Here is a 25,700-nt window from a genome sequence, read left to right as displayed (position 1 = left end):
AGCTACTCAGGAGGCTGAGGCAGGAGAATGGCTTGAATCTGGGAGGCGGAGGTTGCAGTTAGCCGAGATTGCGCCACTGCACTCCAGCCTGGGCGACAGAGCGAGACTCTGTCTCAAAGAAAAAAAACAACACACACACACACACACACACACACGCACACAATTAGCCGGGTGTGGTGGCGTGCACCTATGTTCCGGTTACTCGAGAGGCTGAGGCTGGATCACTTGAGCCTGGGAGGTCGAGGCTGCAGTGGGCTGTGATTGTGCCATTGCACTCCAGCGTGGACAACAGAGCGAGATCCCGTCTTAAAAAAAAAATTATCGCCTGAACCCAGGAGGCGGAGGTTGCGGTGAGCTGAGATCGCGCCATTTTTTTGCACTCCAGCCTGGGTAACAAGAGCGAAACTCCGTCTCAAAAAAAAAAAAATTCTTGGCCGGGTGCCATGGCTCACGCCTGTAATCCCAGCACTTTGGGAGGCCAAGGTGGGTGGATCACCTGAGGTCAGTTCAAGACCAGCCTGCCCAACATGGCGAAGCCCCGTCTTTACTGAAAATACAAAAAACTAGCTGGGGTGGTGGTGCGTGCCTGTATAGTCCCAGCTACAGAGGAATCACTTGAACCCCGGAGGTGGAGGTTGCAGTGAGCTGAGCTCCCGCCGCTGCACTACAGAATGAACTCCCTCTCAAAAAAAAAAAAAAAAAAATTCCCGCAAAATCAAAATCCTGTTTCCATTAGCAGTTACTCGTCATTATCTTTGAATACTTCCCTTGTCCCCATCTCTAGGCACATTTTATCTCATAGGTTTGCCTATCCCGAATATTTCACATAAATGCAAACACAACCGTAGGTATATTTCATATAAATTGCCCCCATTCCTAGGTGACCACTAATCTGCTTTCTGTCTCTATAGATTTACCTATTATGAACATTTCATATGAATACAGTATGTAATCTTCTGTGGCTGCATTATTTCACTTGGCATAATGTTTTCATGCTTCATCCATATTGTAGTATATATCTTTCTTCTTCGTTGCCAGGAAAACGCCATTGTATGGTTGGATATGCCACATTTTGCTTCTCCATTATCAGTTGATAGTCATTTGAGTTGTTTGTACCTTTTTTTGGCTATTGTGAATAATGCTGCCACAAAAATTCACTTAAAAGTTTTTGTGGACATTTGCTTTCAATTCTCTTAGGAATATACACCCAGGAGTAAAATTGCTGGGTCATTTGGTAATTCTATATTTAACTTTATGAGGAACTGCCAAACTGTTTTCAAAAGCAGCAGCACCATTTACAATCTTACCAGCTGTGTATGAGGATTCCAATTCCTCCACATCCTCACCACTCCTTGTCATTATCTGCATTTTGATTGTAGCTATCGTAGTGGGTATAAAATGATGTCTCATTATGATTTTGATTTGCATCTCTCATGCAAATCTTTTCATGTGCTTATGGGTCATTTTTGTATCTTCCTTGAAGGCATATTTATTCAGATCTTCAGATCCTTTGCTCATTTCTAAATTTGGTTTTTTATCTTTTTATTACTGTATTAAAAGGTTTTCTTATTTTTTTGACAGTCTCACTCTGTCACCCAGGCTGCAATGCAGTGGTGCGATCTCTGCTCACTGTGACCTCCACCTCCTGGGTTCAAGTGATTCTCCTGCCTCAGCCTTCTGAGTAGCTGGGACTGCAGACGCACACCACCACGCCCAGCTAATTTTTTTGGTGTGGTTTTGTGTGTGTGTGTGTGTGTGTGGTATAAGCAGGATGTTTAGACACATTTTTTTGGTATTTTTTAGTACAGATAGGGTTTCACCATATTGGCCAGGCTGGTCTCAAATTCCTGACCTTGTGATCCACCCACCTCAGCCTCCCAAAGTTCTGGGATTACAGGTGTGAGCCACCATGCCTGGCTCTGTGTTGTAAGTTTTAAGTGTTCTTTTTTGTTTTTTTTGGAGACAGAGTCTCGCTCTATCACCAGGCTGGAGTGCAGTGGCACGAGCTTGGCTCACTGCAACTTCCGTTTTCCGGTTTCAAGCAATTCTTCTGCTTCAGCCTCCGGAGTAGCTGGGACTACAGGCACGCACCACCACGCCTGGCTAATTTTTTGTACTTTTAGTAGAGAGGGGGTTTCACCATGTTTGCCAGGATGGTCTCGATCTCTTCACCTCGTGATCTGCCCACCTCGGCCTCCCAAAGTGCTGGGATTACAGGCGTAAGCCACCCCACCTGGCAGTTTTAAGTATTCTTTACATATTCTAGATACAGGTCCCTTATCAGATACATGTCATGCAGTAATTTTTCCCAATTCTATGGGTTGTCTTTCTACATTTTTCAGGGTATTGTTTGTAGCACAAAGTTTTAAAAATTTTGATAATGTCCTATTTTTTTCCTTTGTTGCTTGTGCAAAAAAAGCCAGATGAGATTTTGATAGAAATTGCATTGAATCTGTAAATCAATTTGGGGAGTATGCCATTTTAACCAAATTAGGCCTTCCAATCTATGAACATGGGATCCTTTCCGTCACTCCAATATTTTCCAATATGTATGTTCAGTTTTCCTACCTCATACCCAGTCAGAGACACAATCCAGGTCTATGGTATGGTGGTCAAAAGCACAGATTCTTTCTTGAGTTAGGCAGATATTACAGGTTAATATCCCAGCCCTTTTACTGACTAGCTGTGTAAATATGGACAAATTAACTTTTCTAGGCCTCTGTTATCTCATCTGTAAAGTGCATTTTTTTTTTTTTTGAGACAGGGTCTCTGTTGCCAGTCTGGATGGAGTGCAGTGGCATGATCTCGGCTCACTGTGGCCTCAACCTCGTGGGCTCAAGCAAGCCTCCTATCTCAGCCTCCTGAGCTACTCAGCTGGGACCACCGGTACATGCCACTATGCCTGGCTAATTTTTGTATTTTTTGTAGAGATGGTATTTCATGTTGTTCAGGCTGGTGTCTTGAACTCCTGAACTCAAGCAATCTTCAGCCCCAAACTGCTGGGATTACAGGTGTGAGTCACCACACTCAGCCTAAAGTATGAATTTTAATACTATCTCATAGAATGTGAGGATTAATGACAAACACATGGGACACTTAGCATAGTGCCTGGAACACAGCAAATGCTCAGTCTGAGCTATTTTTATTATTATAGCACTTAACAATTACTACAAAAAATCGTTATTTTGACTTTTTAAATTATTAGAGCCCCAATTTCCCCCTAAGCATGATTCTCCATCTCCTTAGAATCCATTGACTTTCTATCTTGCTTCTCTACAATTTTCTGTGTCTTCCTTAAGGATAATGAACCAATCTGGGTTTTTTTTTTTTTTTTTTTTTTGAGATTATGTCTCGCTCTGTCACCCAGGCTGCAGTGCAGTGCTGTAATCTCAGTTTACTGCAACATCTGCCTCTGGGATTGAGCGATTCTTATGCCTTAGCCTCCTGAGTAGCTGGGACTACAGATATATGACACCACACCTGCCTTAATTTTTGTATTTTTAGTAGAGGCAGAGTTTCACCATGTTGGCCAGGTGGGTCTCAAACTCCTGACCTCAAACAATGTGCCTGCCTTGGCCTCCCAAAGTGCTGGGATTATAGGCGTGAGCCACCGTGTCTGGCCTACTCTGATCTCATTTCTGACCACCATGCTCTTTCTTAAAATGTGCAAGACACACTCCCACGCCAGGGTCTTTGCCTATTGCTCTGTCTACAAATCTCTTCCCATAGATATGAACTTGGTTTCTTCATCACCTTCTTCAGGGTCTTTGTTTAAATATTATCTTAACAATGAGGCTGACTATCCTACATACAACAGCAAACTAATCCATTTACCTTGCTTAATTTTTCTTTCTAAGCTTTATAACCATATGACACATTTACTTGTTCGTCTTCCCCTTTTAGAATGTAAGTTACATGAGGACAGAGATTTTCTTGTTTTGTTTGCTGCTGTATCCTACTCCTATAACAGTCCCAGGTGCATTGGGTACTCATTAAATATATGTTGAATGAGTGGACTTCAAAAATGTCTTCTCTTGGCTGGGCATGGTGGCTCACACCTGTAATCCCGCCATTTTGGGAGGCCAAGGTAAGTGGATCACTTGAGATCAGAAATTCAAGACAGGCTGGCCAACATAGTGAAACCCTGGCTCTACTAAAAATACAAAAATTAGCCAGATGTGGTGGCACATGCCTATAATCCCAGCTACTCATGAGGCTGAGGCAGGAGAACTGCTTGAACCCCAGAGGAGGAGTTTTCAGTGAGCCAAGATAGTGCCACTGCTCTCCAGCCTGAGCGACAGTGACTCCATCTCAAAAAAAAAAAAAAAAAAAAAAAGTGTCTTATCTCATAGGGAAGTAACTTTAGTAGTACAACGAGAAGAGAGCAGAACCAAAGTATTTCTGTTAGGAGACTGCTTCCAGTCAAATGGAATGCTCTTCCTCTGATCAAGAAATAAATCCTACCATAAGCCAAAACAAATCTATACAGATTCCTATCCTTTTAAATTGGAAGAATTCCATGAAATTTTAGAGCTGGTTCCAAAGTGTGCAGACAGATAACTAGATATATAGAAAGGCTGAAAGGTATCTGATTCCCACCCCTACTTCATTCCAACCCCAGCCTCATTATGCCTTCTGTGTATGAGGGTGGATTTAATGACTTTATCTTTTTTAATTAAAAAATGGATCGGGCAGGGTCTGGGAAAGGGACAGCAGGTGCCATGTCCGGCTGGGAAGGTAGCAAGAAGATGCCCCTGAAACAACCCAAGAAGCAGGCCAAGGAAATGGACGAGGAAGATAAGGCTTTCAAGCAGAAACAAAAAGAAGGGCAGAAGAAACTCGAAGAGCTAAAAGCAAAGGCCACAGGGAAGTGGCCCCTGGCCACAGATGGAATTAAGAAATCTGGCAAAAAGTAAGCTGTTCCTTGTCCCTGAGGAGATGGTGACCCTTTATTTCATCTGTATTTAAACATCTGTAAAATGTCTTCTCTTGGCTGGGCATGGTGGCTCACACCTGTAATCCCGTGTGAGCCACCAGCATCTTTTGCCACGTATAGCTGGAATTAAGTGTTGTCTTGGAGCTATTGTACATTTAAGAATAAACTTTTGTATAAAAAGAAAAAAGTACAGTGGCTTATCATCTCTTTAGCTGTTTTCACTAAGTCATTCCTACCATAACTGTGAATTTAAAGTAAAACCAGCTCAGAATCTTGCCAGAGTCTGATCTTTGGTCCTTGTTCTACCTTAAACTTTGTATCACCTGAAATTAAACCAACTCGTTTGAAAGGACAAGAAAAAAAAAATGGATCTAATGCTATCGACTTTCTCCAAGGATACAGTACTTCTCTTGGTAATAAGATCTTAGAGGATCATGCTTTTGACAATCATGGTTAACTTGCAGTTGGAGAACACAGCAGCGTGCCTGGGAACTGAACTACAATTCCCAGAGTGCATCTCTAAGAGGATTCTGGGAAGTGTGGCAGAAGCAGCAATGATCTCTCCGGGGAAAGGAAGCCACTGAACATGAACCTTTGGAGTTTCCTTCTTCCTGCTGATTCCTGAGGACTAGGAAGGTGCCCCGAAAATAATTCAGAGTGAGTACAGTCAAACAGAAACCTGCTCAGTTTCTAAGTGCAGGAAGGACTTCACAGGGAGACATGATCATAACTTGAAAAAAGGTCTTGGTAACAGCATTTTACCATTTTTGCTTAATCTCTTCCTTGTTGCAGAAACCAGGAATATGACCATAGTTTTGTCTCACAACTGTAGAGCTATCTCAGTAACCACAGCTAATAATTTTCTGATACTTTTTTGGAGACTCATTTAAAAATGGAACTTGCTAACTTCTCACATTGTGCCTAAATATTTATTTATTCATTTTTGAGACAGGGTGTCACTCTGTCGCCCTGGCTGTAGTACAGTGGCACAATCTCGGCTCACTGCAACTTTTGCCTCCTGGGTTCAACTGATTCTCATGCCTCAGCATCCTGAGCAGCTGGGATTACAGGTGCCTGCCGCGATACTCGGCAAATTTTTGTATTTTTGTTGTTGTTGTTGTTAATTTTTGTATTTTTAGTACAGACGGGTTTCACCATGTTGGTCAGTCTGGTCTGGAACTCCTGACCACCCAAAGTGCTGGGATTACAGGAGTAAGCCACCGCGTCCAGCCTGTGTCTTAATTTTTGAGTTAAGGGAGGAAAAATTATTTTTTAGAAAGCAAACTGTAAAGCAGGTCAGTGAGACCTTCAAAGCTGTATTCCCATGGTTCCTCAGTTTTCCATATTTCCCCATCCCGAGGAGGTCCACAGTCATAGAGAAATGGACTCTCAAAACAGCTCTCTTAAATATTAGGGAACCTGGCCTCTTCTCAGTAGAAGTAACCACAAGATTCAAGATGTGCTTTTTGTCATGCTGTAGTGCTTTGTAAATTAATCTTTCTCGGCTGGGAGCGGTGGCTCAAGCCTGTAATCCCAGCACTTTGGGAGGCCGAGGCGGGTGGAGCACGAGGTCAAGAGATGGAGACCATCCTGGTCAACATGGTGAAACCTCGTCTCTACTAAAAATACAAAAAATTAGCTGGGCCCGATGGCGCATGCCTGTAATCCCAGCTACTCAGGAGGCTGAGGCAGGAGAATTGCCTGAACCCAGGAGGCGGAGGTTGCGGTGAGCCGAGATCGCGCCATTGCACTCCAGCCTTGGTAACAAGAGCGAAACTGTCTCAAAAAAAAAAAAAAAAAAAAATTAATCTTTCTTCTGGAACGATGAACAGGATAAGAGATATGTGAGAATCATTTGTCACGGAGGGAGCGTTCAGAGAAAATATTAATGTTAAAGAACCTTGCATCATCATTTAATAGTTGGGAAGAGTGCTATTACCTTTCATCTCTTTCAAACATTGGACTTTTAAAAATATAAATAGCTCTGTGACGATCAACTCATGAGTCAGCAGGCCATGATAATCTACAACTGGCTAAGGTTAATTTAGTAGCAGAGAGTAGGCAAAACATCAAGCAGCAGTTCCCAGGGTCCAAGAAACTCACCAAATGAATTCCTTTGGCTCAAGGAATAAGCTGAGGTGTTTTTGGGAACTTTGGCATGGAGGTAACTTAAGCAGTTTGTCTCAGGAACTACTATTTTATAGGCTTTTCTTTTGCCTTAAAAGGAATAAGTACACATGGCTAATTTTTTTTTAAGTATAGAAAAATAAATAAAGTAAAAATTACAGGCACATTTTTCAATCTTTATCTTCACCCCACTCCCTCAAATTAGTCGCTCCTGACAGTTTGGTATGTATAGTTCTAGTCATTTGAAAAATATAAATAAATACATATAATTTATGTGTATTAGTATATAAATGTCTGTGTCCTTTTTTTTTTTTTTTTTTTTTTGAGATGGAGTCTCACTCTGTCACCAGGCTGGAGTGCAATTGTGCAATCTTGGCTCACTGCAATTTCTGCCTCCTGGGTTCAAGCGATTCTCCTGTCTCAGCCTCCTGAGTAGCTGGGACTACAGGTATGGGCCACCATCCCTGGCTAAGTTTTGTATTTTTAGTAGAGATGGGGTTTCACCATGTTGGCCAGGATGGTCTCAATCTCTTGACCTCATGATCCACCTGCCTCAGCCTCCCAAAGTGCTGGGATTACAGGCGTGAGCCACTTCACCCGGCCATTTCTTTATAAACTAATTAGTTCATGTTAACCAACTGTTACTTTTTTTTTCTCCAGCTTTATTAAGGTATAATTAACCAAAAAATATCTGTATTTATAGTTTACAATGTGATGTTTTGATACAGGTATACATTGTGAAATGATCAAATCTAGCAAACTAGTATATCCATTACCTCACCTATTTATTTTTTTGTGGTGAGAACAGTTAATATCTACTTTCTTAGTAATTTCCAAGTATGTAATACATTATGAACTATGTTACCATACAGCCCAGTAGCTATCCAGAATTTATTCATCCTAACTGAAACTTTGTACACTTTGACCAACATCTCCTCCAATTTCCTCCTTGCTTTTTTTGTTTACTTAATAATATATTCTAAGTATCTCTCCCTGTTACTATATATATATTTTTCACTGTTACATTATTTTCTATTTGTTCTTAAGTCCCATACTAATCCATCTTATCATAATTTTCAGTTAACTTGTACTATCCTTTCCTTCCTAGGGTAAATTCCTAAACATGGAATTTTGAAAGTAAAAGGGAGGCTTAATATTTGACACTTTAATAGATATTTCCAAATCAACCTATAAAAAATTATACCAGTTTACATTCTGAGTGCTGTATGAGCCAGAAATAATGACTTCAAATACATTTTTTCTAGTATGTCATACTAGTTTTGAGGTTACTAAAGTAGGAATAATACTTTTAATAACCTCCTAGCGTGCTTTGCAACCCACATATCACATACTGCCTTCTGTGAAAGCTGGCTAGATGTTTGTTTTCTCTCTCCTGCTAGAGTTCCTTGAGGGCAGGGATTTTCATCCTTTACATTTTTGTGTTCTTTAGGGGACCGTGAATAAAGTCAGTACTCAATAAATACTTTGCTGAATGTCATTTACTAAATATATTTTACCCATGGCTAGCACATAGATTGTAGCCAAAATTGTCCAAGGATTCGTCATCAGTGATTCATGATTATGCAATCAGGAAGTAGGACTAAACTTTAGATGTTCCTTGGTCATTTAGTGTCAAAGCTTGCTTTCTTGAGGCACAGTGAAAGGGTGGTTGGTTATTTAACTGTACTGAATTCTTGGCTCTTTTTTCTTTTTACTGCCAATGTGAAAGGTACTCTTCATGGGGAATAAAATACTGATATATAATTTAAAGGGACCAGCTCTGCCAGAATGGATTCTTCAGTTACAAATTTTTTTTTCGTTCCCAATAAGCTACAAAAAATATAGAAAATATCTTGGATCCATGTGAATTTGCATAGTTGCCTTCTGAAAAAATTTCCTAATGCTGTGACTATATATATATATATATATATATATTTTAATTGTACTTTAAGTTCTGGGGTACATGTGCAGATCTTGCAGGACTGTTGCATAGGTACACACATGCCATTGTGGTTTGCCGTCTCCATCCCCCCATCACCTACATCGGGTATTTCTCCCAATGTTATCCCTCCCCAACCTCCCCACCCCCACTGTCCCTCCCCTAACTCCCACCCCCCATCATTATATATTCTTATCTACAGGATTCCTTCTACTTCATTCTTATTCTAGGTAGGTAGAACAGGTTTCAGTTTTTCAGATTATGAAAGAAGTACTGAAATGATGAGATCCCATACATACTTAAGGGTAGAAATACAATTTAGAAAGAAGATCACCTGACTCCTGTTGAACTTGTCTTTCCCATCCTGGCTTAAAATATAACCCTCTTGGCAATGCATTACTTTAAATTTCATATTATGACTTGTTTTAAACTCCTTTTTTTTTTTCCTAAGGACCTGACAATGTCCCTGTATTGTGGAATAGCTTTCAAGAGAAAATTATTTTGGTGCTATAGGCTGCTGTCAACCTATGTTACTAAGACACGGTGAGTTTTGACCAGCTGAGCTCTGATTATTCCGTTTGGCCCATTAAATTATTGTGATATTATCATTATATATATATATTTAAAATTAGGTTTAAGATTATATACATCATTATATATATATATATATATATATATGTATGTGTGTGTATATAAACTCATAACTCCCATGGGCTCATAACTCCCATGGCCCTTATTACAGTCTTTTGTTATAACATGGGACACTTTAGACCTCAGGGGCAGGCCTCAGGAAACAAAATCTCTTTTACCTTCTCCTGTCCTTTTACCTGCCTACGGCAGGGCTGTAATCTGACTGCGGGTCCAAAGACCTTCATTCCAGAGGGGTCATGCCCCATACTCCAAAGGAAGGAAGGCTGCATAGAGAGGCCAAGAAGAACCTGAACAGACAGGCCTTGCTGAGTTTCCTGTCAGTCTATTAGTATGAACTCATAACCATTTTGTCCAATCACATTTCTACATGGTTGTCAATCATGCCTTTTTAATGAAGCTTCCAGAAAACCCCAAAAGGATAGGGTTCAGAGAGCCTCTGGATAGCTGAACACATGGAGATTCCTGGAGGGTGGCACACCCAGGGAGGCATGGAAGCTCTGCACCCTCCCCCCACATATCTGACCCAAATGCATCTCTTCATTTGTGTCCTTTGTAATATCCTTTATAATAAACCAGTAAACATTAAAAAAATTATTTTATTTTTTTTAAAGAGGGAGTCTCACTCTGTCACTCAGGCTGAAGTGCAGTGGTACAATCTTGGCTTACTGCAGCCTTGATCTCCTGGGCTCAAGTGATCCTCCCACCTCAGACCCCCCAAGTAGCTGGGACTATAGGCACATGGCACCATGCCTGGCTAATTTTTGTGTTTTTGTGTAGAGACAGCCTTTTGCCATTGTTGCCCAGGCTGGTCTGATCTCCTGAGCTCAGGCAATCCACCTGCCTTGGCCTCCCAAAGTGTTGGGATTACAGGCGTAAGCCACCACACCTGGCTGAAAATTTTTAAACAAACTGAATATCCAATAATATCTAAAATATCTCACATACTTGAATATAAGTTCTATTAAGATCAGACTTTTTCTTTCCACTGTGGTATACCTACTTCGTAAAACAATGCCTGGCATATGGTAGGCACTAAAGTATTGTTGAATGAATGAACAGTAAGAGAGAAATTAAGTAAATTAAGATACTACAATAGAATAATAAACATGTTAAAACTATATTGTTCTATACCTGTTACTTCAGATGAAAAAACTGTATCGAATAATATTTCACGACGTTTCCTGTTAATAAGGTAGATAACTCCACCCCCTCTCCCCAAGAGCTAAACTTCAGTAAAAGGTAGGATTGGAAAAAAAAATCTGCAATAGCATATGAAGATGATAAAGACTTTTTTGTCTCAACCTGGAGAAATTTGAAATCTGTGAATTTGAAATCACTAGCCTGCTTTCATACAGTTTTAAGGGTTAAATTTATACCACCTGAGTGATATGGTCCTAGAACCCTTAACCCTTAAGAAATATTTTTTTTTTTTTTTTTTTTCGAGACAGGATCTTGCTCTGCCACCCAGGCTGGAATGCAGTGGTGTGATCATAGCTCACTGCAGCCTCAACTTCCCAGGCTGAAGCAATTTCCCACCAAGTAGCTAGGATCACATGCCTAGCTACTTGTGTACTACCATGCCTGGCTAATTTTTTTTAATTTATTTGTTTGTAAAGATAGGGTCTTGCTATGTTGCCCAGGCTGGTCTCCAACTCCTGGGCTCAAGCAGTCCTCCTGCCTCTACCTCCCAAAGTGCCAGGATTATAGGCGTGAGCCACCACGCCCAGCCTAAGAAATAAATTGAAGTCATAATCTTGGACTGAAAATACCCCTGGGGTACCATGTACATACAAATATAAAACTTCGTATAGGAAAGTATATACTCAAAACCAGTGATTCCTACATATAAAGCCCTACCAAGCATGAGTACCCAGTCCAAAATTTAGAGGCACATAAAGGCTGGGTACAGTAGCTCACACCTGTAATCCCAATACTTTGGGAGGCCAAGGCAGGCAGATCACTTGAGATCAGGAGTTCAAGACCAGCCTGGCCAACAGGGTGAAACCCTGTCTCTACTAAAAATACAAAAATTAGCCAGGCATGGTGACGTGCACCTGTAGTGTCAGCTACTCGGGAGGCTGAGGTGGGAGAGTCGCTTGAACCTGGCAGGTGGAGTTTGCAATGAGCTGAGATCGTGCCACTGCACTCTAGCCTGCCTGATAGAGTGTCTCAAAGCAAAACAAAAATTAGAGGCACATAAACATATAATCCTACATGAACAGAAGTGAACAAACAACAAAATTGTGATACTTGTTTCAGATATTGTTGAACATTTAGGTCACTTGCACTCCTTAAACAGACTATAAGAACAATAACAAAATTATTGAATAGAGTCTAAAAGTTAAGTATGTTAAAGTGATTAAATAAATATATTTAAGAATGAATAAAAATAATGAGGCTGGGTGGGGTGGCTTACGCCAGTAATCCCAGCACTTTGGGAGGCCGAGACCAGACCTGAGATCAGGAGTTTGAGACCAGCTTGGCCAACATGGTGAAACCCCATCTCTACTAAAAATACAAAACTTAGCCTGGCGTGGTGGCGGATGCCTGTAATCCCAGCTACTTGGGAGGCAGGAGAATCACTTGAACCCAGGAGGTGGAAGTTGCAATGAGCTGAGATCGTGCACTCTGGCCTGGACAAGAGCAAAACTCTATCTCGGAAAAAAAAAAAGAGAGAGAAAAGAATAAAAGTCTATCAATAAAGAATATGATGTGAAAATGTTTCCATATGTTTAAGAAAAAAGGCTACAAATTAGCAGAGTTGATGGATTCTAACTATAATTATATATGTATTGATGTATAATATTAATTGTTTAGAAAATTCCAGAGTGTAAACAGTGCTATCATCCCTGAGTAGTGGGATTTTGATGATTATCTTTTCAAAAAATTGACAACTGTATATTCTGATTATTAAATACCTTTTTTACTATTAAAATAAGAAATAAATGCTTTAAAATAATCTAAATATTTTCAGATTTGATAATCTTAGCAATTTCTGTGCTATTATAACTGAAAAGGGAAAATGAATTTTTAAAAATAAGAGTTCCCGATCCAGAGGAGTGTAAGGAACTTTTGGATCTCAATTCCAGTTCCAGTGAGGCCCTGGGTCTAAGACCTTAACCTGGGTGTTTTGTGGGTGTTTTGCTTTTTAGGGTCATTAGGGCAAGGACGGGTTGTACCACTCTTTCTGTGCTTTTACGAAGGCAGCAGTGTTTGCTCTATTGTTTATATTTGGTAACTTCTGAGTGGCACATGTCTCTCTTTGACATACATTGAGTCTCTGCCCCAGGAGGCTACAGTCACTCATAATAAGTTTAAAAATATCATGAGTCTTAAAAGATCAGGTTTCTTTTGTCTTCTATTTATAAAGAGCTCATTGTAACCCCTTTTATCATACTGTCAGAATAGCTTCTGAAAGATACCACGGGAGTGCATTTGTCTTTTTGCTTTTTATTTTCATGCTGAGCAAACTTTGCCTACCAGTATTACAAGAGTTCCCAGATCCCACAGGAAATATCTGCAAACTGTTTTTCCCACTTGACAAAAGAAGCCAGTTTTTACCTGAGAGTCTGTTTTAGGGCTTGGGACAGGCAAAAATGGTTAACCCTAAGGTCCCAGGGGAATATGCATTCTGTCCCTGCTGATCACAAGGGAGAGACTCAGCCCACCCTTAATGACGGTACTGGAAAAGCCTAGTACTTACCCCATTACTATTGCCTCTTTTTGAGAAATGAAGAATAGGAGGATGCTCCCTTTTTCCACATTTTCATTTTGGCTACTAAAAATACTGTGGCTTGGTGCAGTGGCACATGTCTGTAATCCCAGCACTTTGGGAAGCCGAGGGCCGATCACGTGAGGTCAGGAGTTCGAGACCAACCTGGCCAACATGATGAAACCCCATCTCTACTCAAATACAAAAATGAGCGGGGCATGGTAGAGCATGCCTGTAATCCCAGCTACTCAGAAGGCTGAGGCATGAGAATTGCCTGAACCTGGGAGGCGGAAGTGCCACTGCGCTATAGCCTGAGTGACAGAGAAAGACTCCATCTCAAAAAGAAAAAAAAAGAAAAGAAAATGAAAATACTATCCTTATTAAATAGGTTAAGAAGTATAGTTTCATCAATGCCCCCATTGCTAGTGATAAGGAGCTAATGGATCTACTTTGGGATCTAGATGTTTGAAGTAAGGGTATGTTGAAGGTAAAATTTGTTCTTTATCCTCCCTAGATTGAATGAGGATCACTGAAGATAGTATTTGCTCTTTGTCTGCTGTGTAAAAGTCTGTTCCCATCTCTAGGTATTTTGTGGTTGATGTTTTATCACTGTACTTGTTTTCCTTTCACTCCACTGCATGTAAATTTCTGCCTCACAGTGTAATATTGGCAGAGCACCTTGAAGTTCAATTCAGTAAATATTTATTACCCTTGAAGTTCAATTTAATAAATATTTATTCAATCGAGCCATTTGATATGCTAACTCAGAGATACACAACTGGGTAAAGCATACCTTCCCCTTAAGGTAATCATAGTCTCTCAGAGGAGACAGACAAATGAACAAATAAACCAATAGTGCAACCACAGAAGTATGCGCGAGGTACGCAGTAAGACAAAAGAGGGAATGACTACCTATAGCCATCTCAAATCCTTTTTGGAGCAAATTAGGTTGCAGATATATAAAGGGAAATAACCATGGTAGGAAAGGGAGGCAGCAGGAGCATTCTCAAAGACGAATGCTATACAAATAACTAAGTGTGGTTTTGTAATGGTTTGATTATTTCCAAAATACAGGTATTTATTTGAACTGAAGGAAGACGATGATGCATGTAAAAAAGCCCAGCAAACAGGAGCATTTTACCTCTTTCATGGTCTGGCTCCTCTGCTTCAGACTTCAGCACATCAATACCTGGCCCCCCAGCATAGCCTATTTGGTAAGTCCAGAGTGGACCAGCAGAGTTGACCAGCCTGTGTCTACTAAGCAGAATTCACTCCATAATGAATTCTAAGAAAGATCCTTGAACTTTGGAGTCTAGATTTTTCAAAAAGCTTTTGAGTCTCATGCTTGTATAACTGCTTCTGCCAACTAATAATTTATTGTATGAACTCTAGTTGTCCAGTCAAATATTATTTGGTGATGAAATGAACCACTAATGCCTTAAACCAGAGGTTGGCAAAACTGCTGTCCAAATTGTACCTGCTGTCTGTTTCGTAAGTTAATTTTTATTGGAACATAGCCATACTCATTCACTGACATATTATCTATGGCTACTTTTGCCCTACAATGCAGAGTTGTGACAGAGACTGTATGACTCACGAAGCCTAAAATATTTAGTATTTCTTTCCAGAAAAACTTTGCCAATCTTTGACTTAGAGCAGTGAATTCCAGCCTTCATGGAGGTATACACTGTTACTCTAATTAAGACTTCCATCATAACTTCACTTTTACTAGAAGGGTCAAGATTAAAAGTGAATTAAAATGAATTTGCTTTTAGAACTCTTTTAGCATATATAACTAAAGATGTCTTAGCCACTGAGATGTTATTCAAATTCAAACTTTGGCTGGGTTGGGTGGCTCATACCTATAATCCCAGCACTTTGAGAGGCTGAGGTGGGAGGATTGCTTGAGCCCAGGAGTTCAAAACCAGTCTGGGCAACATAATGAGACCCCATCTCTACTCAAAAACAAAAAATCAGTAGAGCCTGGTGGAGTCTCAAAAGCAGAAAACAAAATGTGAACTTTCAGTTTTATATGAGTCACTATATACTGACTAACTTCTGTAGTGCCACTGAATTTCCTCTATAGATCGGATGTTGGAATACTTGGATAGGTAGTTTCTAGCAATGCAGAAGAATCTGAGGACTCCATCAGAAGGCACTAAACATTATTTAGAGATTTAGCAACGTTAATATTGTTTTATGGTTTTTTATATGTTTTATGAACAAATAAATTTAAGTCCTTCATGAACAAGTATATAGGATTTTTCCCTACACAGCACTCATTTTTTAGAGACTGGCATCTCAGATGAGTATTCTACTGTACTTTGTTCCACAAAAGTAGCGCATTCTGGAGGTTAATTATAGAACTGGATTGGTCTGTACCTTTTTATTTTTTTTTTTGAGACAGGGTCTCTATTGCCCATGCTAAAGTACAGAGGTGCAATCATAGCCCTCTGCAGCCTTGAACTCCTGGGCTCAAGAGATCTTCCTACCTTGGCTTCCCAAGTAGTGGGACTATAGGTGTTCACTTCACTGCACCCAGCTGATTTTATTTTTTGTAGAGACAGGATCTTGCTATGTTGCACAGGCTGGTCTCAAACGCCTGGCCTCAAGTGATCCTCCCTGCCTCCACCCTTGGTCTCTACCATTTTAAGTGTGATACTTTTTATTTTTTTTCCAATGCCTTAATAAGTTAACTATCATGCATCTTACTAACTAGAGGATATTTTCCTTTCATGATACAGTCATAGAGTAATACAATGTTATACAAGAATTCCTTCTTTGGTCTAAAGTCCTCTGATTGCAAATGAGAAAACAGGCCTGGAGAGGTTAAATGGTTAGACCAAGGTTACACAGCTAATTAGCTGCAGGGCAGCAACTGGAAGCCAAGTATACCCACTTTAAGCTGAAGTAGATGATTTTCTGTGAGTCTAATGTGGCTGTAGTGATTTAACAGAAACGCCTGTATTTTGGTTTTCTCCCTTCTCCTTTCTTAGAGTTGGAAAGGCTCCTGGGTAAATTTGGACAGGATGCACAAAGAATAGAAGATTCTGTGCTGATTGGATGCTCCGAGCAGCAGGAAGCATGGTTTGCTCTGGATCTAGGCCTGGATAACTCCTCTTCCATAAGTGGTACATAACATTGTTCCTAATGGGTACTTGCCAGTGGTCTTCAGAATTTGAGATTTCACAGAATAGTAAAATTTCAAGGAAAATTTGGGAATACAAAAGGTTATCAACTTTCTGTTTTTTAAAAAAGGACATTAAAAATACTGTCATCTACTATCATCATCATTTAAATGAAAATAAAAGACATTTTAATGCTTTCTAAGTTAGGTGGTGGGTACATGAATGTTTATTGTATTAGTCTCTGTACCATTATACATTTTATTCATTTAGTTAGTTAGTTTTTGAGATAGCGTCTTGCTCTGTTGCCCAGGCTGGAGTGCAGTGGCACAATCACAGCCTACTGCAGCCTTGACCTCCTGGGCTCAAGTGATCCTCAGCCTCCTGGGCATGTGCTACCATGCCCAGCTAATTTTTAATTTTTTTTTTCAGAGAGGTGGGGGGGTCTCCTTATGTTGCCCAGGTGGTCTCAAACTCCTGGCACAAGCAGTCCTTCCTTCCTCCTTAGCCTCCCAGAGTGCTAAGATTATAGGTATGAGCCACCACACCTGGCTTATACATTTTGTATACTTCAATATGCCATAAGAAATGTTAAAAAACTTACGACATCATCTTTCTTTTATCGATACAGTTGAATAAAAATGTTTCCACAGAGTAGCTCTGGGTCCAGAAACCTGCAGTTGGGAACCACTTTGCTAATGGCTCATGGCTCCTATCAGGCTTTCCTTCTGTCTTTAATGGTCTAGGTGTAAATGTAGTGATGCTGGGATGAGGTTCAGATAGGAACCATAAGGTTCCACTTCATCTCTTTTCCAAGGATAAGCTAATGCAAATGTTCTTGTTGCCCCAAAGATCTTGAGAAATATCCTGAATATAAGAATCACCTGGTGCTTGTTAAAACAAAAAATAGAGATTGCTGGGCCTCACCCCATGCCAGCTGGTTTAGAATCTCCAGGTAGGGGCCTGAGAATCTTGATTTTTAATTTTACTTTATATATTTATTTATTTTGAGACAGAGTCTTGCTCTGAAACCCAGGCTGGAATGCAATGGCACGATCTCAATTCACTGCAACCTCTGCCTCTCAGGTTCAAGCGATTTTCCTGCCTCAGCCTCCTGAATAGCCAGGATTACAGGTGCCCACCACCACACCTGGCTAATTTTTGTGTTTTTACTGGAGATGGGGTTTCACCATGTTGGCCAGGCTGATCTCAAACTCCTGACCTCAAGTGACTCACCTGCCTTGGCCTCCCAAAATGCCGTGCTTCGCCTTTTTTAAATTTTAGAGATGGGGTCTCACTGGAGTGCAGTGGCTATTCACAGGTGTGATCACAGTCCACTGTATGTAGCCTGGAACTCCCAATGGCCTCAAGCCATCCTCCTGCCTCGGCCTCCTGAGTAGGTGGGACTACAGGCACATGCCACCACACCCAGCTGAGAACCTGGATATTTTTTACTTTCTCCAGTTGAATCTTATGAGGCATGTTTGGGAAACAGTTTTAACAGGATAGACTGGAGAGAGGCCCTGAGGCAAAGTTTGTCATTTGTTTAATTTCATTATCTTTTCTAATTTTCTAGCCTCCTTACCCAAACCTGAAATGGAGACAGAGCTCAAGGGGTCTTTCATTGAGCTGAGAAAGGCTCTCTTTCAACTCAGTGCAAAGGATGCCTCCTTGCTGTCCACGGTAGATTTTGATTTCTCATTCTGTAGGAAATTTAGTAAAGCAGTATATATGGGCAAATCCATGTGTATATACACAAGGCTAGAGTGGTCTGATTTCTTCTTTTGCTAATTATAGTCCTTTCTACAAACACTGGCAGGACAATGTGCTGTAGGAAGATTGCTTATTCTTCCTTCTTTTGTCCTTATTTTTGGCAGAACCACTGTCAAGGCCATTGTCTCCTAAGGACATGCAGATCTATGGCAACAGGATCTGTCAGCCACATAAACTTTTTTTTTTTTTTTTTGAGACAGAGTTTCACTCTTGTTACCCAGGCTGGAGTGCAATGGCACGATCTCGGCTCACCGCAACCTCCGCCTCCTGGGTTCAGGCAATTCTCCTGCCTCAGCCTCCTGAGTAGCTGGGATTACAGGCATGCGCCATCGGGCCCAGCTAATTTTTTGTATTTTTAGTAGAAACGGGGTTTCACCATGTTGACCAGGATCGTCTCGATCTCTTGACCTCGTGATCCACTCGCCTCGGCCTCCCAAAGTGCTGGGATTACAGGTGTGAGCCATGGCTCCTGGCTCCACATAAACATTTTTAACGACCCACACAGCATGACATGTACAGTATCATGTTTTCCCTATGATAAATTATTTTACATTGCTTTAATGACTTGCCCTCACAGCTTTAGATATCACTTGCTAAAGTATTTTTATTGTGCCTTTAATTTAAAAAGAAACCTCTAAACATTTTTTAGTTGCAAAAAATTCCAACTATACTAGGGAGAAGAACATTTCGGGGTGTTCAACTTTACTGGAAATGTTTTCTTTTTAAGCTAGTTAGTGAATACATGGGTGTTCGTTTTATTACTTTATATACGTTATATGTTTAAAATCATAATACATTTAAAAAATACTTTCTTTTATCCAGATTTTTGTTGCTAGAGGAATATGTTCAGTTAGTTTCCTTGTCTTAAAATTTAAACAGTAACCATTTAAATTACGTGAGCTGGAAAGGGATTGGCATTTCCCTGAGTTGCTCCAGATACTAGGCCCAGGGCTGTTAAAGATGAGCCCTGAATTCTCTCCAAATGAAACCAGGCCTATCTTTGTGTTCCTAGGCTCAAGCTCTTCTCCGCTGGCATGATGCTCATCAGTTCTGCAGCAGAAGTGGGCAGCCCACCAAGAAGAACCTGGCTGGCAGCAAGCGTGTGTGCCCTTCCAATAATATCATCTATTATCCACAGGTAAGCATTGCTGTAAGAGGACAGTAATCCAAGACTGTGCATTGCTCTGTCCTGGGGAAGGAAGCCTGTACAATTTCTTTTTTTTTGAGATGGAGTTTTGCTCTTGTTACCCAGGCTGGAGTGCAATGGCACGATCTTGGCTCACCACAACCTCCGCCTCCTGGCAATTCTCCTGCCTCAGCCTCCTAAGTAGCTGGGATTACAGGCATGTGCCACCATGCCCAGCTAATTTTTTGTATTTTTAGTAGAGATGGGGTTTCACCATGTTGACCAGGATGGTCTTGATCTCTTGACCTCGTGATCCACCCGCCTCGGCCTCCCAAAGTGCTGGGATTACAGGCTTGAGCCACCGCGCCCGGCACAATTTCTTAATTATACATTGCTTTAGCCTGCTGGCAGGCCCCAAAGTGCCAGCATCTCAGTTTCCATTCCCCTTTCCTAGGTGGCTCCTGTGGTGATCACTCTGGTGTCAGATGGGACCCGATGCCTGCTTGCCCGCCAAAGCTCCTTTCCCAAGGGAATGTATTCTGCCTTGGCAGGTTTTTGTGATATAGGTAAGGAGTGTAGAGGATATACAGGTGACACTGGAAGATATAAAGTCTTACTAGTAAGTGTTTCTCTTTCTTGTTGCTATAGTGCTTGGATTCCCAATCACATTCTTTTCTATCATGTCAAGAAAACTGCTTTCTGGCTATATGTATATATATGTTTTTTTCTTCCTTTCCTTTTTATTTGAGATGGAGTCTCATCCTGTTGCTCAGGCTAGAGTGCAATGGCACGATCATGGCTCACTGCAGCCTCAACCTTCTGGGCTCAAGCAATCCTCCCACCTCAGCCTCCCGAATAGCTAGGACTACAGGTGCAGGCTACCATGACCAGCTAAATTAAAAAAAATTTTTTTTTAAGAGATAGGTCTCACCATGTTGCCTAGTCCAGTCTTGAACTCCTGGCTTCAAGTGATCTGCCTGCCTTGACCTCCCAAAGTGTTGGGATTACAGGTGTGAGCCACACTAATATTTTTTTAAGCCAATTTTCAAACATATGAGATTGTTGAAATAATTATATAGTGAACACCCATATACCCACTACCCAGATTCCATACATTTTTCCCTCTTCACATGTAGAGCATTTGTTTGTAGGGAGGCCACAAGCTTCACGCCTCTCATCTCAATGACTCCAGATTCCTGTTGGGTGTGTTATAAACAGAGGAACCATTCTTCAGGCCCCCTGCTCTGAGCACACCTCTAGATTCCATGAATTTTTACTACACTTACTTTATCACATAGCTGCCCATCTATCTATTCATTAATAGATTGCAGATGTTAGTATACTTCTCCCTAACTATTTCAGCATGCATAACATTAGCTAGAATTCAGTATTTATTTAGAGGTTGTTTTTTTCTCCAGTCTATTGGGGTCAAATTTGCAAATGGTGAAAAGTGGAATTTTATGAAAGCTGAGGGCAATAGTCCCTCCTACTGTCACCCTTACTTTGCATTATAACTAACCTAGCAGGCTTAAGCACTGTGGTTCAACACAAAACTCTGGACCTGATTCTTATTGTTGGAAAGACTTGGAGTTTTAGGACCCTCCCAAGAGCATTTCATTGAAACTTTGGAGCCAGTGTTTGGAACCTTTCTCAAATGGGCTGTCTGTATCACCCTTCCAGCTACAGGGCTGTCCTGAATTAATCTGAGTGCTTGTAGGTGAAAGTGTGGAAGAGACTGTCCGTCGAGAAGTTGCAGAAGAGGTGGGATTGGAGGTGGAAAGCCTGCAGTACTGTGCATCCCAGCACTGGCCCTTTCCTAATAGCTCACTCATGATTGCTTACCATGCAACTGTGAAACCAGGGCAGACAGAAGTAAGTTATTATGTTTCCCTTATGCTGTGATTATTTCTTTTGCTTCATCCAATCTGCTCATCAGCAAGTACTTATTATGTAATTGTCTAGTCCAGCATTGTCTAGATTATATAAAGATTTGTAAAATATGATTTAAGGCTGGGCATGGTGGCTCACGCCTGTAATCTCAACATTTTGGAGGCTGATGTGGGCAGATCACTTGGGGTCAGGAGTTCAAGACTAGCCTGGCCAACATGGCAAAAACCCATCTCTACTAAAAATACAAAAATTAGCTGGGTGTGGTGGCGCATGCCTGTAATCCTAGCTACTCAGGAGGCTGAGGCAGGAGAATCACTTGAACCCAGGAGGCAGAAGTTGCAGTGAGCTGAGATCACACTACTGTACTCCAGCCTAGGCTACAGGGCAAGACTCAAAATAAAATAAATAAATAAAATAAAATATCTCAAAAATAAATAAAATATGATTTATATCCTCAAGGAATTTGCAAATAATCTCCATTCTCCCTTGCATATATGTCAATCATGAGACAATTTCTTTTCTTTCTTTCTTTCTTTTTTTTTTCTTTTTTTGATGGGGTCTCACTCTTGTTGCCCCAGGCTGGAGTGCAATGGCGCAACCTTGGCTCACTGCAACCCGCCTCCAGGATTCAAGCCATTCTCCTGCCTTAGCCTCCTGAGTAGCTGGGATTACAGGCACCCACCACCATGCCTGAGTAATTTTTGTATTTTTAGTAGAGACAGGGTTTCACCATGTTGGCCAGGCTGGTCTCAAACTCCTGACCTCAGGTGATCCTTCCACCTCAGCCTCCCAAAGTGCTGGGATTAGAGGCATGAGCCACTGCACCTGGCTAGATGTTGTCTTACCTAATCTCATCTTGCACTTCTGTAGCATCCCTGACAGATGGTCTTTGCCTGTCAAAGTCTGGCTATTGTATGTTTTGGTTTTTATAGAATATATAATCTATTTCAGCTTCCTGGGGAATTTGCATTAGTTTCTTGCAAAGATGAGACTATACTTTTGATTACCATTAACCTTTATCCTTAAAAAAAAAAAAAAAAAGAATGGCCAGGCATGGTGGCTCATACCTGTAATCCCAGCACTTTGGGAAGCCGAGGTGGATGGATCTCCTGAGATCAGCAGTTCGAGACCAGCCTGGCCAACATGGTGAAACCCAGTCTGTACTAAAAATAGAAACAAATTAGCCAGGTGTGGTGGCAGGTGCCTGTAATCCCAGCTACCCAGGAGGCTGAAGCAGAATCACTTGACCCCAGGAGATGGAGGTTGTAGTGAGCTGAGATGATGCCACTGCACTTCAGCCTGGGCAACAAGAGTGAAATTGCATCTCAAAAAAAATAAAAAGTAATATTTATATGTTCTTTTTTAATAGAAAAATTCAATCAATAGCGGCACAAGGAAAAATAGGTATTATTCATAATTTGCCCTCAATGTTAACCACTCTTAATATTTTAGTATTTGTATTTCCAGGATTTATTTAATGTATCTTATCTTTGTTTTACTATGTTACAAATTTATTTAATTCTCACCTCTTAATTATGCCTCTTTTGCTTCTGGGCAGTATCTAGAACTGACTTTTACCTAACCTGGAGATCCCAGGCATTATCTCCTAATATTGCTTAGTTCTGGAACCGTTTTCTGACCTTTGGCCATAGTATTTTAAATTTTGTAGCTCCTGACCTTACATCCTTTTCTTCCTTATGTCTTTCAGATCCAGGTGAACTTGAGAGAATTAGAGACAGCTGCCTGGTTCAGTCATCATGAGGTAGCCACAGCCCTGAAGAGAAAGGGCCCTTATACTCAGCAACAGAATGGGACTTTGCCATTTTGGCTGCCCCCTAAGTTAGCCATCTCCCACCAACTAATTAAGGAGTGGGTGGAAAAACAGACCTCTTCTTCCCTGCCTGCTTAGGCCAGATCAAGTCACTTAGATCTTAGATCTCGCCTTGGTATTCCTGAGGGACAAACTAGAGATCAGTTGACAAAGGAGAAGTGACAAAGACTAGCTGCAGAAGGACCTCAGAAGGGCAGAGCAGAGAAAGACGCCTCTATCATCAGTGTTAATGGAAGAAATTCCTACTAATGGGCAATCCAAAAAGCCAGTGTGAGAAGAAAACTGATGAGCTGTCAACTGTCAAAATCAGGGTGAAGAGGGAAGCATTAGTTTGAACGTAGGCCCTTGTTCCAAGGCCTTGGAAGCAAACATCTTCTGGCATATGGCTTGTTAATGCTGTGTTTACACTAACTGCCAAAATGTGCCTGTTGTATATTTGGTTAAAACTTTTATCTAAGTATTGAAAATATATTGCAAATTTCAAGTCATTACTGAGTTACTTGTTACCCTTGCAGAATTAAGAAAAATAGCATAGTATAACATTTTAAAATTCATGTACAGGTACATTCTTAAATAAAAGTCCTAATTAAGTCATTATTACTGAGAGTACTTTACAATAAATCAGATGCCATGAGGCTCTGTTGAGGTAGTAGAATCCTAATGGGACTCCAGACAGTAAGTCTTTTTTTTCTGTTTTCAGCTCTGTTACATAATAATTTGTGACCCAGGGAAACACTATCACTTTGCCATGCCTGTTTTCCTAAATGTAAAACAGTTGCTGGCATTTGTATATCCACGAAGTGTTGATTAACAAAGGGATTAGTGGAGATAAACAGATGCCAAACCTGACCTATTTCTTAAACTTTATGGAATAAACTAAATTTAGGATTTCTCATCATTCATATATGATGCCATAAGGGAGAAATTTATTTGGGGAAAGAAAATAAATGTCCACACCTTTGTTCTGATGTCTTTTTCTGTCCTATGGATTGAGAAAATTTTACAAGGTGAGAATTTGTGGGTAGGGGAGAAGACCCCTATTGGTGACAATTGAACATTTAAGTCCAGGTTTCAAGTCAGTGGAACAACTGAAGCAATGTGCAGGAGAAATGTCAGAGATATTTGCTGAAAAGAGGAAATAATATTTTCAGAAGATTCTAGTCACTAATTTGTGATTAAAGACACAAGCTCCAGACCCTAAGGTTATTTACACATCAAAGTCTCATAGGACTAGATCCCAAAGTCCCACAAGACTAAAGAGATTCTAGAACTAGAAAAGTTAAAGCACGGAATTTCCTTTTGATCCCAAAACATCACTGCTCTCTCCAATGCCAGCAAACCATCATTGCTTCAGGGAAATCAAAGTGCCTTTATCAGGAAATGTTGAAGGATAATATGTGATGGGACCTGATTGTCTTGTTAGATTGGCAGCTTGCCTTTACCTGGGCTGACCCCAGCATGCAGAAGAGAAAAGCACTCACAAAAGAGAGGTCCTGAGATTTCTTCATATCTTGCAGTTAGAAGAAAACAGTTCAGGGTCCATGTGTATTACCATCTCCCAATCTTTTCTACTGCTATGTGGGTGTGTTTGTGAGCACATGTGTACACATCCCCAATCTGAAAATACTGATAGAAAGGGGAGTGTGTGGAATTCCTGGTTATGAGTTTCCCAAACTTACCATGGAGTAACTGTTTGTTTTTTGATTAATGTGTTTTTGGAAAAGAAAAGATGAGAATGGCTAACAGCAGGAGCTGCAACATTGAACTTTGCTTCTCAGTAGTGAGTGGGAAGAGAGCTTTGCTATAGAACCCCAAGGATATTTGAAAGCTGAGGCAGAAAAGGGCAGGCTTGGGGTACTAAAAATGGCAGAAAAATAAAAGAAACTTTTGTACAGGGCCTACATGACCTGAGAACATATATGTGGGCAATTAATTATGAAGGTGCTAAGGATAAATAGAGCCCATCTGGGTGCGTGATGCAGAATAGAAAAGCATGTAAAATCTTGTAAGCCTGGCTGAAAGTCAACCCTGGTAACCAGAATAAAAAAAAAAATTAATTTCTATTTTTGCCTGTCTATTGCCCTTTCTCTACACAATATTTAGTCCTCAATGAAGAAAAACCTAACGTACCACAAGTGCAATGGGGGAAAACCTTTTTTTCATAGTCAAGCTGGGATGGCATTCTGGACCCCATTTTTTTTAATAACATTTTTCATGTCAGGTCAAAAGTATCTGGACCCCATTTTTAACATGAGAAATGTAGCCTCAAAACAGATAATAAAAATACAGTATCATCTGATGTGTTACTTTCTTAGTTCACTCCTTAGTTCACTTCAATGAACACTGTTATAAAAATAAGAGAAAGGATTGGAGTGGACTATGGTATATTTATCTGTTTATCTATCTTTGAGACAGAGTTTTGCTCATTGCCCAGGTTGGAGTGCAATGGTGCAATCTTGGTTCACTGCAACCTCCGCCTCCTAGGTTCAAGCGATTCTCCTGCCTCAGCCTCCCAAGTAGCTAGGATTACAGGTGCCTGCCACCACGCCTGGCTAATTTTCATATTTTTAGTAGAGATGGGATTTCACCA

General features: G+C 40.7%; 2 protein-coding genes, 1 non-coding gene and 1 pseudogene across 11 annotated transcripts in view; 2 read left to right on the top strand and 2 right to left on the bottom strand.

The window, feature by feature from the left end:
- Window positions 1-4,694: 4,694 nt before the first annotated feature.
- On the top strand, window positions 4,695-4,971 carry LOC118146300 (translation machinery-associated protein 7 pseudogene; annotated as a pseudogene).
- Window positions 4,972-5,480: 509 nt separating this feature from the next.
- NUDT13 (nudix hydrolase 13) lies at window positions 5,481-25,173 on the top strand. 8 transcript variants are annotated; one of them, XR_013524918.1, is made up of 10 exons: window positions 5,481-5,593; window positions 7,391-7,511; window positions 9,454-9,545; window positions 14,440-14,579; window positions 16,362-16,496; window positions 18,067-18,173; window positions 19,276-19,401; window positions 19,844-19,955; window positions 21,070-21,261; window positions 22,988-25,173. XR_013524918.1 is itself a non-coding variant. In XM_054242329.2 (10 exons), the coding sequence occupies exons 3-9, from the start codon at window positions 9,463-9,465 to the stop codon at window positions 22,663-22,665; spliced, it is 720 nt and encodes a 239-aa protein (XP_054098304.1). In that variant the 5' UTR covers window positions 5,481-5,593; window positions 7,391-7,511; window positions 9,454-9,462; the 3' UTR covers window positions 22,666-22,683; window positions 22,988-25,173. The 8 variants fall into 8 exon arrangements, 6 of the variants coding, with proteins under 6 accessions (XP_054098304.1, XP_054098302.1, XP_078201741.1 ...); XM_054242329.2 differs by lacking the exon at window positions 21,070-21,261 and adding an exon at window positions 22,649-22,683; XM_054242327.2 differs by having other exon boundaries at window positions 21,107-21,261.
- LOC118146589 (small nucleolar RNA SNORA11) lies at window positions 20,518-20,646 on the bottom strand. Its single transcript, XR_004732440.1, has one exon. It is a non-coding gene; the product is annotated as a small nucleolar RNA SNORA11 (small nucleolar RNA).
- Window positions 22,135-25,700, bottom strand: part of ECD (ecdysoneless cell cycle regulator) — a 35,475-nt gene continuing 31,909 nt past the window's right edge. Inside the window, exon 15 of one of the 2 annotated variants that reach the window (XM_054242313.2) lies at window positions 22,135-22,442. In XM_054242313.2, the coding sequence (XP_054098288.1) occupies window positions 22,249-22,442 (194 nt within the window). In that variant the 3' untranslated portion in view covers window positions 22,135-22,248. The remainder of the gene's footprint in view (window positions 22,443-25,700) is intronic. The other variant, XM_002756242.7, reaches the window with a different exon arrangement.

This window comes from Callithrix jacchus, chromosome 12 (genome assembly GCF_049354715.1).
Source record: "Callithrix jacchus isolate 240 chromosome 12, calJac240_pri, whole genome shotgun sequence".
Lineage (NCBI taxonomy): Eukaryota > Metazoa > Chordata > Mammalia > Primates > Cebidae > Callithrix > Callithrix jacchus.
This window is presented reverse-complemented; position numbering and strand designations above follow the sequence as displayed.

What these genes read in the sequence shown, in the direction of transcription:
- NUDT13 (XM_002756247.7), top strand. Translation starts at nt 9,463, where the DNA reads ATGTCCCTGTATTGTGGAATAGCTTTCAAGAGAAAATTATTTTGGTGC. An exon ending in CCCCCAGCATAGCCTATTTG is followed by an intron (nt 14,580 to 16,361) that starts GTAAGTCCAGAG and finishes CTCCTTTCTTAG; the next exon opens with AGTTGGAAAGGCTCCTGGGT. An exon ending in GGCAGGTTTTTGTGATATAG is followed by an intron (nt 19,956 to 21,106) that starts GTAAGGAGTGTA and finishes GAGTGCTTGTAG; the next exon opens with GTGAAAGTGTGGAAGAGACT.